Source organism: Engraulis encrasicolus, chromosome 2 (genome assembly GCF_034702125.1).
Source record: "Engraulis encrasicolus isolate BLACKSEA-1 chromosome 2, IST_EnEncr_1.0, whole genome shotgun sequence".
Lineage (NCBI taxonomy): Eukaryota > Metazoa > Chordata > Actinopteri > Clupeiformes > Engraulidae > Engraulis > Engraulis encrasicolus.
The window spans coordinates 51,770,229-51,786,543 of NC_085858.1; the positions used below are offsets into that span (position 1 = coordinate 51,770,229).

Consider the following 16,315-nt stretch of genomic DNA (forward strand, 5'->3'; position numbering starts at 1 on the left):
TTTACCTCTTACCCCGTCTGACCAAGACAGCCTCACATCGTGTGGCAGGGCCTTGCGTGACTTAGCAGGTGTCAGAAAACTACAGTGTTTAGCCTGGACCCGTGGCACCCGGGGTCAAACTCCAATCACCTCCTCATTCAGCATTCCACACACGCTGGTTAAAATGTAAGTCTTTTTTATTACCCACACAGGTAATGACAACAACAGCAAAGCTGTCGAAAACGTGTCTACAAGTTGATGACAGACAGACAGCATTGATAAACCACACAATTTTTGTTCAATACATGGCCAAAGAAACACAGCAGAGTTCCTTTTTATAACAAACGGCCTCTTATGAAAGTTCTTACTAAAAGCCCAGCAAAACAGTCTTATCACGAGTACCTAAAAATGACATGGTTGCAAAGGCTTATCTGCGGTGTCTTTTTTAATAACATTTCATTCAGAATCTGGTGTGCGTACGCTCCTTGTGCACAGTGTTCACTATCTGGAACATTCCAACCAGTGCTATGATTATTCTTTATTGAAAACTGAGCAAAAGCAAGAGTGTGGAGCAGTTTCAGATTTGTACACAGCATGATTTATCAGTGTCTCAGTGAGGACACAGAGACGTGAAATAGCCCCAACTGAAGGACACATTCATCAAGTTGTAAAGCATGGGGGCAATAATCAATTTAACGATCAATTACAATCGTGATAAAACATGAATTAAATCATAATTGGGTTAAAGGTTCAAGCACATGCCAACTCAAATATGATGTACATAAATAAATATAATACTTTATCCCATGTACACAGTCAATAATTTATCTGGACATTTACGTATATACACTTTTACACACAAAAGTACAGTGCCATCTTCTACTTCACAGTCTATTCTTGGGGCTATGATTAAAACCAAACAAAACCAAAAATGACTGAGGAAAGGATCGTTGAGAAAGGAATTTACGTTTATATATTTTTAAAAATGAAATCTATTTAACTAAAAGACAACCAACATAGGAGTAAGTGTTGATTTCCTTTGAATGTTTAACTAAGCTGGAAATAAAAAGAAGAAAAGAACAACTCCTGATGTATGTTTCACAAAATAAACTGAATTAAACTTAAATATGATTGCCCAGTAAGGTCTAAACCCTTACAACAACTCAACAGTGTTTACATTCAGTAAAGCAGCTTAGAACACATAGCCAAAGCTTCATTTAAAAGATTTCACAGATATTTTCAAGGATTTTATATATGAATTTTGTATAATACTACTTTGTTAAATTACAATGTAGTTACAACATACATTCAGCATAAAATGATACGACACGGCTGAGATCAGCCGGGTAATAGTCAATAATTTTCTCATTTACTTGATTATTTAAACAGGTTTGAAATAAAACTTTTCTTTGTTGCACTTACAAGGTTGCACTTGAAGCTCACAAAAATATCTTCCTTTCTGTAACCATTCTGTACTTAGTGTAATAAGAATACACAAGAGGGAATTGGTAAGGCTTCGACTAAGGTATTTGTTGTAACCGAAAGTTGTGAGACTGATGACATATTTACTGATAACAAGAAGACATATTCAACTCAAACTGGTCTTGCGGTGACTCTACAGAACAAATCCCTCTTCTCATTTTCATTGTTACAACACTGCAAAGGCCCCACATTCAGGAGGACGCTATTCCAGTCCATGTCACATTTCTATACCAGCTTGGTGAAACTGCAAATGTGTTGCGCACACACTGTATCTGATTTATGGGTGTTATCTCATGTTGTAACTGGCATGGAGACTGGATATAAGTCATGGACAGTGTGACAGTTCGTGTGACAGTTCATGTCTTTGTACATCGCCACCCACATCTCCATTGAGTGTGCGTGTGCGTGTGCATATGTGTGTGCGTGTGCGTGTGCATATGTGTGCGTGTGTGTGTGTGTGTGTGTGTGTGTGTGTGTGTGTGTGTGTGTGTGTGTGTGTGTGTGTGTGTGTGTGTGTGTGTGTGTGTGTGTGTGCGTGCCTGTGTGACACATTCGTCATGACTCATCACCATGCGAGGGGTGATGCCACGCGTGGGCTTCGGGGACTCCTTGGAGGGTTTGGGGGATTTTCTGCTGCCTGGCTGTCACTCAAGACCCTCTGCAAAACACACGCGTGCACGCACGCGCACACGCGCGCACGCACACGCACACACACACACACACACACACGCTCATCTTAGTAGTTAACAATAACTTAATAAAAAAGTGTTTAAAATGTCTTACATGGACAAAACCAAAATAAAATCAGATAAACGTGAATTAAATTTATCAAAAAAAGTTCACAGCACAATAGTGTATCTTATGGCCACATACGTACATCAGACTTGAACTTGACTGAAATCGACATGTGTGAACTCCACATGTGTACAACACTAACAGCGTCATCATGACATACAACACACCTCAAACTTGGTCATGAACTCTGCAAAGATGCCAAAGAAGGCCTCTATGGTGGTGGCCTTGCTGTTCTCTCCGAAGAAGGAGGCCACGCGGGAGAACTCCTCCATGGCCCTCTGCTGCAGCGACTCCAGAGACTGCAATACCGGGTGGCTGTTCTCCAGGAAGCCCTGAGCACACGGCCGTCAAGGAGGCAGACAAAGACCATAGAGTACGGGAGGCCTATTCAAATGGGTGGCCCTGCATGGGGCCAGATGCGGCCCTTGGACGGCAAGGTTCTGGCCTGCCACGAGGTCAGAAAAAGTGACAAAGACAAATATGTGTGCTATCTGTGGCCGTGCGTAATTTGCGATCACTAACATTTCAGGTTGGGAATACCTCCTACCTCCTATTCATTCACATGAGAGTAAAATCTTATCTAAAACACTCTCATAAATAGACAATCACAAGGTGATAGAGAAGCAAATATCTGCTCTCTCTGGAAATCTAAGGGAGGAATTTGAAAAACTGGCTTTCAGTGACTTTTAACCGAATTCCCCTGCAGCAGGGGATACCGGGGACAGTTGCGACAGGGGATGGTTGCAACATTCGTTTTTTTCTCTCCAATCAGATAGCTAGAGTGATAATTATACTCATCCTGTACGGTATGCTTAGTTGCACGCCCCATCTTTGTACAGTATTAGTCTAAACATTCTAACTTATCTGATGGGGGAAAAGATAGATGTTGCAATCATCCCCTATTAGAACTGTCCCTGGTCTCCCCTAAATGACTAAAACGGTGTTCAGTCCCTATGCTCAGACAATATTCAGATTCTGGTGACGCACAAACATAAGCATGTGGTAAATCACCATGCACTGAGAGACTTACATTTCTGTTAATTCTGTTTACCAAAAACAGTATGCGCACCTTTAAACCATTTCTGGGTCAGCCATAATCTGAGAGCAGCACACCATCACACTGCATACCCATTCACACAGCATGCTTATATGATTATTTTTCATTCCCTTGGGCCAAAATAGTCTCTGTGTATGGATATTGCACTGTTTTTTTTACATATTTGCCATATTTTCTCTCTCTCTCTCTCTTTCTCTCTCTCTCTCTTTCTCTCTCTCTCTCTCTCTCTCTCTCTCTCTCTCTCTCTCTCTCTCTCTCTCTCACTGTTCCAAGTTGCGCCTGAAACTTCACACTGTTTATCTGTTGACAATAACCCAATCAAGTGATGGTTACATGAATTCTGCAATAATGTTTGTGGAGGATGGTGTGGTGTGGTAGAAGGATACACTCATGACGACAGCGAAGCGGTCCTCGTTTGTGGCCGGCATCTTCTGGCAAGAGGAGCGAATCTCCTGGATGGTAGCATGGAGGTCATTCAGGTCAGAGATGATGATCCTCTGATTCACTGTAGGAGAGAGAGCGAGGAGGTCCAGGTAAAGTAGTTAAAACTGTGGGAATACTTTTATAACCCAATAAAAACTTATTTTTAGCCCAGCCAAACAAACCTATTACTCTTACTGAATCTTCAGCAGACACACACAACGATGATGAATGAACACTCCTTTGGTAACATGACAGTTTATTAGCTCTTTTGGAGTTTGCAATGTACAGCGGCGGGCAATTTGCAGGGGCTAAACAAATACCAGGGTGTTGTTCTGGCAGGACTATGAAAAAAAGATTTATGACTTGATCATTACTTACAGAACTTTAAAATTGCACAGCTTAATATCTACCACTGTGATAAGAGTTTTCACTATGATAAGAGTTTTCTTCCTGGCCACACAAAGTGCAATATGGTTTAGTGCAGAACACTGTCACTTAAATATGATCGAGAAGTGGAGGAAACTGCACACTCTTCTTGCAGATGCTGGTGAACTCATTGTAACACAATATTTCAACATATTTCACTTTTTCAGAACATTGTGTAAATAAAATGAAATAAATTCACTGGTATTGACAAGAAGAGTGTACAGTTTCATTCCCTTCTTGAACAAGAAAGCATCCGGCACTAGCAACCAGCACCTTAAAACAAACCCTAGTGTCTCTTCAAAAAAGGATCAGTCAGTCCAGTCCAGTCCATTCTGTCCTCCTCTGCCATACCTTTTGCTGCCAGAGGCACTGTTGTCAATTCCTTGGCAAAGTCCAGCACCTCGGGGAAGTGTTGATAAAGGGACTTGACCAGAATGTGCAGAAAGGTGGACTTCCCATCCACAGTTTTGGTTGTGCTGAGCTATGGGTGGACAGAGACACACATACCACACACATAGAGAGAGAGAGAGAGAGAGAGAGAGAGAGAGAGAGAGAGAGAGAGAGAGAGAGAGAGAGAGAGAGAGACAGACAGAGAGAGAGAGACAGACAGAGACAGAGACAGAGACAGAGACAGAGACAGAGACAGAGACAGAGACAGCGAATACTGTCAGTAAATGCCAGATATTCCACAGTGGACTTCTAATTAGCTTGACATTGATCAATGCTGTTGGTGCTGTGGTGTGGTGTGGTGGAGAAGCAATCTGGAATTACTCCTCAAGTATGGAGATGAATGTGTGGGATTTTATTTCAGGACCCACCTCGTTGAGGAAATTGATTTTAAACCCAGTGGTCTTGTTAGTCTTGGGCTGCCCATTGTTTAGGTAATTCCCCATGGCCAGCACAAACTAGAAGAACATGTGAGAAGAAAGTGTTACGGTAAGAACAAATCAGGCTTCACCATTTTACAGTCCGTGATCACAGACCTACTGTAACTGAGTCATTCTGTAGCAACTGGAAGAGATTAGCCATCAGGGATAGATAAGAGAGATCCAGTTTTTTGCTGCATAAATACTGTACACTTAAATGAGTTTTCACAAGATATGAAGGTCCACGAGAGATTACCGTTTATCTTAACAACAAGTGACCTCTGTATATTTCCTCCGGAGCAGTAAAAATTAAAGCAACACCACATATTATTTTCAACCTTCACACAATGTTATCAAAATTGATTCAGCGGTTCATAAACTTGTAACCCCTATAATGAGTGAAAATCATTCCTGAACTCACTTTGCCACTCTCTATATACTACAACCGCTACAATAACTTTGAAGAAGCAGGTAATTTCTCTGAAAACTAGAAAGATGTTGCTTAAAAATGTGTTAACTGCTATAGGGAAGAGTGAGATTTTAAGTTGGACACCTCCAGTATCTTGGCCAGCTTCTTGCTGGTCTTGAGCTCCATGGAGGCTGTGTAGACACATTCATAGGCCCCGCGCATCTCCTCAGTCTTCTCCTGGAGAGACGTCTTGAACAGCAAGCTCCGCAAACGTGTCTTATACTCTGGAACAGATAGCATCTGTGCTCATGGATAGACAAACACAAATACACACACAGAGATGAGGTGTGAAGAAACAAACATAGCACACAGAGATATTTTTTATGTACCATATCCATTTATAATTATAATAGAGGACAGAACTCCTGGTTGCTTGTATTGTATTTCCAGTCAAATACAAGCAACTAGGAGTGCTGTCTCCTTTATTTTGAATACTTCTTATGGAATGAGCACCCAGTTATTCTTTACTTTTGTTGAGTTGAGCATTATAAAGCTCGTTTTGATCCATATCCATTCATATAAAGCATTTGACAGTTAATGTGCTGCTATTGTATGGAGTGGGCTACACAAGATCCATACCAAGTGTCTATGAGTGGGCCTTTCTGCAATCAAGCTGCCAGGCCTACCTGTAGCACAAACTGGTCAGGCTCGCTGAGTTTGCTGGGCTCCTCCCTGTATAACTCGTACTGCTTCACCTCCTCCTCATCAGGGGCGTACAACAGCAGCTGCTTGATGTGTGACGACTCCAGGCGCTCCGTTGCCATGGTCATTAGAACCTGACGCAGTTCCCCTGGAGACAGCTTCAGGTGGGCGATCAAAATGGCTGCCAGATGGAAGAGGGGTTCAGGTGGTCAAAACAACACTGTTGGTCAAGATGAGAGGTAAGGAACATCCATTCATCCATCCATTATGTTTACTTTGTTTTAATTATATAAGGACAATGGGAAACATAAATGTTACTGGGCTACTAGTTTGTCAGCAGGGTAATTTTCAACTAGTAATAATATGGTCAGAAATGATATAGTATAGTAAAGGCAATATACAGTACATGACAATATAGTTCAGTCAATTACAGTAGGTTATCAATAATATTCCTAACTGTCTAGCATAGGATAGTATATAGACCACTAACACATTGACTGAACCTAGTTTCCTTTCATCCATTCAACTCCCACACAAGACTGGCTGTCAGTCAGTCAGTCACCAGTCTCACCTGATGTGGCCTGACATACATTACAGCCCCTGAACCAATTAGTTCAAGCGCCAAGGGGGATTAATTATGGGTCTGACATCTACAGCAAAGAAGCACTTCAGTACCTACGTATCTCCTACATGCGTCTTCAGCTAGCACTCCATGTGGGAAAAAAAATATGCACGGTGATGACAAAAAAGGTGCAGAAACTGAGTAAATATCATTTGTAAATTTGATATTGCACTACAGCTTGAGACGATGATTATTTACTTACTCATATAATTAATTTAGAAAAAGATGAGATTGTGAGAGTGACCTGAAAAGTTACAAGGCCCATTATATCAATGTTTCACTTTTCTGGTACATTGTACATTGTATTACATGGTTTATTTTGTACTCACAGGCGTTGTAGGCCTTTTTGTGGGACAGGATCTCCACCACGTCTTTAGTCTTCTTGAAGGTCTCAGGCTGAGGTGCGGGTTCTGGAGGGGCGACTAATATGACACAGGGAGACATAAAACACAGACAGTTACACACGGACAAACTGTTGCATACACACAGACACAGACTGTTATACTAATGTAAATACTGTATACTATAAAATGCAAAAAACTATATAATGTGAGTTATATAAGTGACTTCAAACACATGAAAGACTTGTCTAGCCACGCGAGACCCACATTGATTCAGGTTGAGGCAGTCAAATTTGTTTGCTGATGATGTGGGCTCTAGCAAATTACAAACACACAGACACTAATGCCTATTTTCCACTGCCGGTTTTCAGGTAGGCCTACAGCTCGACACAGCCCGACTCGGCCGCCACTTTTTGCTTTTCGAATAGTTACAATCGTAAAGCAAAAAGTGCCGGCGAGTCACGTTGTGTTGACCTGTAGGCCTACCAGAAAACCGGCAGTGGAAAAGAGGCATAAATGAGCAAGGCTGTAAAATTCCAATTCCAACACAAGCCTTTCATAGCAGTGGAATGAAACAGTAGCTTGCCAGTGCCTCAAGGCACCGATGACAAATGTGTGCAAATTCTTAATACTTACTTTTTTAACTTAATGAGATACTTAGCTGTAACAGAGCAAAACATTTGGAGCGTGTCACCACAGGCAATGAGATGACAAAATGGATCACAAATGGACAGATTCAGGCCAAAGACAAGTGGTAGTGCTGTGATCCATCTTCAAGATGAAACGATTCCATAAGAACAGGTATGTGGACTGTTACCTAAAATGTCTTTCACACACAAAGACATTAAATACATGATTTTAATTCCTTCTGTTATGCCATGACAGAAAGTACTGAAATACATATTCATTGCCTACACACATGCACGCACACATACACGCCACGCACACACGCACTCATGCACACGCACGCACGCACGCTCACACACATACACGCCACGCACACACGCACTCATGCACACGCACGCACGCACGCACGCACGCACGCACGCACGCACGCACGCACGCACACACACACACACACACACACACACACACACACACACACACACACACACACACACACACACACACACACACACACACACCTGCTGCCTTCTGAGTTCCGAAGTGCAGCTCTAGGTCCAAATATTTCACCATGTCACTCAATTTGTCGAAATCCGAATCTTCTCCCATCTGTAAATCAGAAGACAAAGTGTGCACTGACACTAAGTGTGCTGCAATGGTGATCCTTCAACATCCAAAGTCTTATTTCCCCTGAAACAAAACAACTTTTGACTCTAGTCTAGATACTTGACGGCATGAGACATTTGATGTTGATATTTCTCAAAACAATCGTATCAGTAGAAATTGAAATATGTAGCGACAGTGTTAGTTCTGGCAGGCCATGCTTTCTGCTTCTAATTTGTCTCAAGTGCATTAGATCAGCTAATCAGCTCTCCCCACTCCTCATCAGTCAGTTTTAAATTTCAAAGTTCTATGTTCTATGTTTCGTTCCCAACACTTGGCTGCACTGTTCGCAATGCACCACCACCTCCCCAGGTACATCTTGCCGTGTATGACACGGCATAGGCTACTCTTTGGCTGTGTCTCAAATGCCGCACTTGTGCACTTTGGGCACTGTTTTTCAGTGCCTAGGGCGCTCACGCTGAAAATGTCAGTTGAGCCAGTGCACTGAAAGTGCCAGGATGATCCCCTAACAATGGCGGAAAAATGCAGTGCTTGAATGATGGACACTGCACGCACTAAACGGCGGCCATGTTGACAATGACACTGAGGAAATGTGGCATTCAGTTCAGTAGAAGAGTTTGGCCAACAGTCTCCTAATTCTGTAAATGATGTTGATGGGATACCAAAGTTTTCATGCCAACCGAAGTATTGTATGTGTGATTGTTGTCCTTTGGAGTGAAGGACATGGAAATACAAGCACCAGACGCTGTGCATTGTAAATGATAGCCAACTCATATTTTGGCGAGCTAATGCCATGCTCAGCCGTCACTTCCAGTGAGGGCACAGTGCATAGTGCTCAATTTTTTCCACGACACTATGCACTAAAGACCTCAGTGCACTGTGTGCACTGTGCACTGACTGTCAGTGCACTGACAAAAGTGCATCATTTGAGACACAGCCATAATCATGATGTCTCCTCTGTTCATGGGGAAATTATTTGCTCTCCCTATTGTTGTAGCCTCTTCGTGCAGATGGGCCTGCTCTGCGCAAAGGGGTTAAATTGGGTGAGCATTCCCTATGCTTTTGCTATCTCTGCTTTTCATGGAGCTCATAGAAAAAACATGGGACTCCTATGAACAGAGCCATACCGCCAAATGTAATCCCATATTATTCTGAATTGCATTCAGAATTTCTTGTCTTGTATGTCTTGACTATAATGGACCTGACGGAAATAAGTTAAGACATTCAAGTCAGCTGGCTGGCAGAAAAGGTGGGACAGGGTGACCCATTTATTTACATTGTACTGCATTTGTCCAATCTTCGGCCCAGGCTGTCAGTGGGCCTGCTACACAGTAATGATAAGGAGTTTTTCCACATACAACCTGGCTGTGCCGTGTTGTGTCGGGCTGAGTGGTGCTGAGTGGTACTGTTGTGTTTCCATTACAAACTGTGTTATCCGGAGAATGGCTGGAGCTACGCTTTTGGCGTTGTCACGTAGCATTACTTAACGTAGGCTAGTTGACTTAACGTAATGCCGACAGATATCTCAGCTATCGAAGTAGGCTATAAATAGTTTCAGGGACATCATATTTGGATACTACAATGTTTCAAGATTTCTGCGTTCGATTTTAATATCAAAGTAATGCAGTGTCAAACTAAAGAGCATTCCAAGAGAGTTGATCTGGTAGCCGCCATGATTATTTTTTGATTCATTGGTGAGGATGAGCTGACGTGGATTCTGGGTAGTAGACAGCGAAAGACCCAGCTTCAGCAGCTTCAGCCAGTCGGCTGGTTTTTGAGCTGAGTGGACTTATGTTGAGCCCAATCGATAAGCAACAAGTAGCGACCGAGTTGTGCTGTGTCGAGCTGTACTGGGTAGAAAAGGGGCAGTGGAAATGACCCTATTTATTTAAATACTGTGTGTACTGAATACTGCACAGCATGTGGGGACTCACCTGTCCCCATATGGTTCCCTCCGAGTTCTCCACCTGCTCCCAGCGCAGCCGCTTGACGTTCATGTGGGCGTCCAGCGTGGGCTGTCGGGGCAGCGGAGGGGGCCCGCAGGGGGGCGGAGGCGGAGGGGGTGGAGGAGGCTCCAGCTCGGGGTGGTCCGACCGCAGGGGCTGAGGCTGGGAGTGGTGGTGGTGGTGCTGATGGTGGTGACCACCGCCACTGTGGCCCTGGACCTGCCCCTGAGCCATAGCCTGGGGCTGGGGACTCTGCCTGGCCTGCTGCTGCTGCTGATGGGGCTGGGGCTGCTGGGGCGGTGGAGGAGGCTGCGGGGGATGAGGAGGCTGCTGTGGAGGCTGGGGCGGCAGGGGCTGGAAGGTGGTCAGCACCGGTTGGTGCTGCTGTTGGTGCTGGTACTGCTGGCTGGGGTGCAGCGGGTGCGAGTAGGAGTGATGGATGGGGTGGGTCTGGTGCACCTGCTGGAGCAGGTGAGTGGGCTGGGCCGGCGGGTAGGTCTGGTGGATGGGGATGGGCTGGGTCTGGTGGGGGATCTGCTGTGGCGGGGGCGGCTGCACCTGGTGCTGGATGTGCTGGATCTGCTGTATGGGGCTGTGGGAGTGGTGCCGGTGGTGGTGGTGCTGCTGATGGTGGTGGTGCTGATGGTGGCCGCTGTGGTGCTGTTGCTGTTGCTGCTGCTGCTGCTGCTGCTGCTGCTGCTGCTGCTGCTGCTGGACCTGGTAGGCCTGTTGCACCTGGTGCATGTGGTGGGCCTGCTGAGCCTGCTGCAGCTGATGAGCTTGCTGGGCCTGCTGCATCTGGTAGTGGGCCACGGCTTCCGGCGTGGGCAAGGGGGGCAGGGACTGGTGGTGCTGCTGGGCCTGCATGGCCGCCTGGATGGCGGCGGCCTGCTGCTCGGTGGTGGGCTGCACGGGGAGGGAGTGGTGCTCCTGGAGCTGGCCGCCCATCGGCTCCTGGTAGAGCTGCAGCGAGTGGAGCTGCTGTTGGTGCTGCTGGATCTGCTGCTGGAGCTGCTGATGTTGCTGCTGCTGCTGTTGCTGCTGCAGCTGCTGTTGGTGCTGCTGCTGCTGGAGCTGTTGCTGGTGCTGCTGGAGCTGGTGCTGCTGCTGCTGATGCTGCTGGGCCTGGGCCAGCATCAGGTCCTCACGGGTGGGCAGCACCTTGTGGAGCGAGGCCCTCTTGGGCCCGGAAGAGGAGGAGGCGGACGTGGGTGGAGGGTTGGAGCGTGGCGGGGGAGGTGGCGGAGGTCCGGGATGCCGGCGGAAGGTGAGCACCCTGCCTCCGTGCTCGGGGGTGTAGGCTGCTGCCGCTGCTGCTGATGCTGCTGCTGCTGCCCCACCACCACCACCACCACCACCTGCTTCTCGACCCCCACCAGCATCACGAGCACTAGTAACATCACGACCACCACCACCACCACCACCACCTCCTCCAGCGCTGCCGGGGGCCCCTGACGGATCGTTGAACTGGACGGGCGGTGGGGGAGGCGGGCTAAGCGGGGGCGGGGGGATGGGCTCGGAGCCCGTGGAGTAGGTGAGGGAGCTGCCGTCCTCACTGCTGGCCCCGCTGTGGAGCTCGCTGGCGCTGCTGAGCTCCGGCGGCAGGAACACGCCACCACCCTCCTCCTCTCCCTCGTCCTCGATGACGTCGAGGTCATCCTCCAAATCCTCCTCCCCCTCCATGTCCACCTCCTCCATGTCTTCATCCAGGTCCTCCTCCTCCTCTTCCTCCTCTTCTTCCTCGAGGTCTTCCTCCTCCTCCCCCACCTCCTCATCCTCCAGGTCCTGGAAGCCCATCTGGACAACATCCTGGTATTACCATACCACAAACATGCATCACAGACCACAGGGACACACAGGAGGTTACACGGCACACCGAGAAAGCTTCCCCTTCCTGCTAAGTCAGTGATTCTCAAAGTGTGGTCCGGGGACCACTGGTGGTCCGCGACAGAGCTCAGGTGGTCCGCGAGGGGATGTCTACTTTTCCAAGACAAGCCTGCAGTAGGCTATATTTGTAACATTATTACAAAGCTAAACACAACTGAAGTCTTATTTTCACCATAATAAGACAGGCTTGTAATGTGAGTAAAATGTAAGTTATCTGCATTGAAATTAGCAGTGTCAAATTAGCATCCCTCAACTGCCAAATAAGTTGACAGGTTGTCCCTGAATATGTTTGGAGCGACAAAGTGGTCGTCGGTCTGAAAAAGTTTGAGAAACACTGTGCTAAGTGGATCCCAATCTAAAATGGGTGTCTACAGAGCTGCATGAGGAGCACCTATGTGTCGGTAGATAACTAAATGTGCTCACAAAAATCACACACTCGAAATCACAAAGCATTACTGAAATGGAAAACCCTCATAATTGATTAAGTAAATAAATAAAGTCTTTAAAGGCAATGCCATCTTGCAGTTTGGATAGCCCAGAGATTCGACCGATGGTTTGTTGAAATTCTGTTTCGTTTTGTTCATTGATCCAAAGACAGTTTGATGAGATGAAGGCATAGATAGATAAATAAACAAGCATATCAACAAAATGATAACTCTCAAAACCCCTTCCCACCGCCCCACAGTAGTAGACCACACCTACCTCCTCATAGTCGTTCTCCGGAGACAGGAAGTCATCAGGCGTGATGGGCGGCGGCTGTCCCAGCTGCTGGCTGAGGACGTCCAGGAAGTGCTCAGTGTCTACAGAACGCGGCGGCCGCGAGAAGGTGTAGCGCTTGCGGAATCGCTGCTGCGGCGGGCTGGGGGCGAAGTCTGGGGGCGAGGGCGGGGGGCTGTCCAGGCTGATGTAGGGGTTGGACTCGCCGCTGGTCTGGGTGGGCAGCACTGGGGGGTAGTATTGGGGCTCGGGCACGGGCTCCGTCCAGGGCTGCGGGGACTGGCGGAGCGCAGGATGAACCTTCCTGCTGCCTGTATAAATATTACATACACGGGTCAGTGATGTTTCAGCAATAGCACACGTCAGGGTCGTATTGTATGGATTTTTTTCTTTGTTTGTTTTTAGTGGACTATCTAAGAAACATATTCATTGCAGCCTATAAACCACCAATTACTAATTATTTAATTTATGGGCATTAGATGCTGTTGCATCACCTGATGTCTGAGGCCAAAAAACATCTTTGACTCACACACACATATACACCGAATTGTATGATGTAAAAGTATAAGTATTCTTACAGGCTATCTACCCCATTACAGCACAGTGGAATAACTGGCGTTTAAACTATGTAAGATCACATTCTAGTTTATAATTACATCGGTAAAAGTATTTACATGCACCTCTTCATATACACACACAGAAATGCACACATAATTACACATGTGAATGTGAATAAACATACACGGGTACCCATGAGAATGAACATACCGTACACATACACATAAATGAACACACAGGTAGACATGTCCACAAGCATGACCACACAAATAGGTATGAAAGCATGCACAGGGGAGTGCACATGCTTGTACATAAACACAAACACGCACGCACGCACGCACTCACGCACTCACGCACGCACGCACGCACGCACGCACGCACGCACGCACGCACGCACGCACGCACGCACGCACACACACACACACACACACACACACACACACACACACACACACACACACACACAAATGCACCCATGCATCTAACCAACCACAAACAGATACTTTATAAAGAGAGGAAGTGTCTCCACAGATTATACACAATAGCCAGTGGCATACAAACACACACTCATTAGAGTGATTCTTGATACGGAACTGCAGCAGATGTTCACAAAGGTCTACTCTGCTTGGGGAAATCAACTTGATGCTCTGTCTGTCTGTGGAAATCTTTGTTAACAAATAGAGCATTTGCAATGTGGCGTTTCAAAATAAGGTTTTCGTGTGAACGTGTCTTAGCTAATGCTGATATTGACAAACATTTTGTTTGCAGTCTCATGACTGTGGTGCAAATGTGGTGTTTGATCAGTGAAAGATTATAGAGGATTTTTTACTAATATTTGCTATAGAATTTCAACCAGCGAGGAAATTCAAGGCTGAAATATTTACTTATTTCTTAGTTATTAATCCTGTGGATGTTGTGAATATCTCTACATGGCTTGGAGCTTAAACAAAAAAAAGAGAAAGAAAGGAGGAGGAAAGGGTGAAAGAAGGATGAAAGAAGGGACGTAAGATAAAAAGGGTCATTAATCCAGTGGATACTGTAGCTAGCTGTAGCCTACTGTACTTAAGACCTGGGGCAAAGAAAGAAAGAAAGAAAGAAAGAAAGAAAGAAAGAAAGAAAGAAAGAAAGAAAGAAAGAAAGAAAGAAAGAAAGAAAGAAAGAAAGAAAGAAAGAAAGAAAGAAAGAAAGAAAGAAAGAAAGAAAGAAAGAAAGAAAGAAAGAATAAAAGAACCAAAGAAAGAAAGAAGGTTAATCCGTTCTTATCTTGAATGTGCAGCCTGTACTGCTTGCAGGCCTAACTGACTGACTGAAACAGCATGTTCTGCACTTCAAAGCTTTGCTCATACTAACTGTAGCACTGTGTAGCACTATTCTACTCTTCTGACGAGAGAGATCCCACCTTACATCTTGTAGTCTAGTAACCCATACCCCAGCAGAGATTATGTCATGATCACAGAGATTAAGGCTAATCCTGCTGCCAACTCTTTCCCACACGCCAAAGAGTTCCCACCCCAAATTTCAGAGAGATCCTCAGAGGAACAGGCTGCTGATAGTATATTGTGCATAACGCCCTGATTTACTGTAAGAACATTCTGGAATGTCTGAGGGAGACTGTGAGTGTGAGCATGTGTATGTAGTATCTCTGCATTTGTGCTTTCTGTCTGTGCTTTGTGTATTTACATACAGTATGTTTTGGTGACTGTAAAGGACTGTGTGTGTGTGTGTGTGTGTGTGTGTGTGTGTGTGTGTGTGTGTGTGTGTGTGTGTGTGTGTGTGTGTGTGTGTGTGTGTGTGTGTGTGTGTGTGTGTGTGTGTGTGTGTGTGTGTGTGTGTGTGTGTGTGTGCGTGCAATCGTTTGTGTGTGTGTGCCTGTGTGTGTGCATGCGTGCGTGTGTGTGTGTAAATGTGTGTGTGTGTGTGCGTCTGAATGTTTGAGAGCAGCAGTCACCTGAGGTCTGGCGCATGGAGGGGGAGGGTGCGTGAGGGAAGGGGTCCACCAGGGTGTCGGGGGCAGGCGGGGGCCGGCTCTTCAGGGACTTTGACCTCTTCCCTGCGTAGGCATTCTCCAGCTCCGCATACACCGCTGACAGCTGCTGACAGTGGAGAGACCGCAAGAGCAGCGCGCTGGGTTAATCTTCCATCCATCCATCCCTCCTTCACACTTCACCACACCATCACTGACACCTACTACCAGGAGAGTCCAGATAGGGTGATAATATGGGACTGGGTCACCAGGGTCCCACATACTATGTGGGGGGCTCAGACAGATTTTTAAGGAAGTGAGCTCAACTTTTAATTGTTAAAAAAAACTGGATCAGCACAGTTGTGGTAGACCCATGCAGTCAGACACCTGCAGTAGATATGTGGATGTGGGGATCCATTTGGACCTGGTTGCATGTACCCAGTGTTGTCAGATTGGGCGGGTGCCCGCCCAATAGGGCTACTTGGGATGAGCGTCTGGGGGTAAAAACGGGATAAATTGGCCATTCTGCGTTTTTTTTTTCAGACGTTTTGGGCCCATAGAAGTCAATGCAATTTGTTGATTTTGGGCGGAATTTAGCGCATTTAGGCGGTTTTTGAGAAGCTTTTGTGCAGGATTTGGTCAGGCAGATCTGGCAACACTGCATGTACCATAGGACGCAGAATGTGTTGCTATGCCCTTGTCGACCACACACCACATGCCATCCAAAGTACTGGGCTTGTTTGACATCATCTCACTGCTCCATTGGGTGACACATCGACACATTCTAGAATACTAATAGTATTTCCCCAGACATCACAGTATCATATACTCCACTTATCATATCAAATTCTCTACCGTTCATTTTAAACATGCATTCCTTTAATTCAACCACTA

General features: G+C 45.9%; 1 protein-coding gene across 1 annotated transcript in view; it reads right to left on the bottom strand.

Moving 5' to 3' along the window:
- Positions 1–2,026: 2,026 nt before the first annotated feature.
- The window catches only part of grid2ipa (glutamate receptor, ionotropic, delta 2 (Grid2) interacting protein, a), a 50,174-nt gene continuing 35,885 nt past the window's right edge, over positions 2,027–16,315 (bottom strand). The window contains 16 exon segments of the mRNA XM_063218581.1: positions 2,027–2,119; positions 2,424–2,588; positions 3,700–3,818; positions 4,514–4,643; positions 4,981–5,067; positions 5,582–5,737; positions 6,124–6,320; positions 7,091–7,183; positions 8,248–8,335; positions 10,285–10,920; positions 10,990–11,597; positions 11,600–11,660; positions 11,746–11,964; positions 12,064–12,105; positions 12,886–13,211; positions 15,407–15,548. Coding sequence (XP_063074651.1) covers positions 2,027–2,119; positions 2,424–2,588; positions 3,700–3,818; positions 4,514–4,643; positions 4,981–5,067; positions 5,582–5,737; positions 6,124–6,320; positions 7,091–7,183; positions 8,248–8,335; positions 10,285–10,920; positions 10,990–11,597; positions 11,600–11,660; positions 11,746–11,964; positions 12,064–12,105; positions 12,886–13,211; positions 15,407–15,548 — 3,162 coding nt within the window.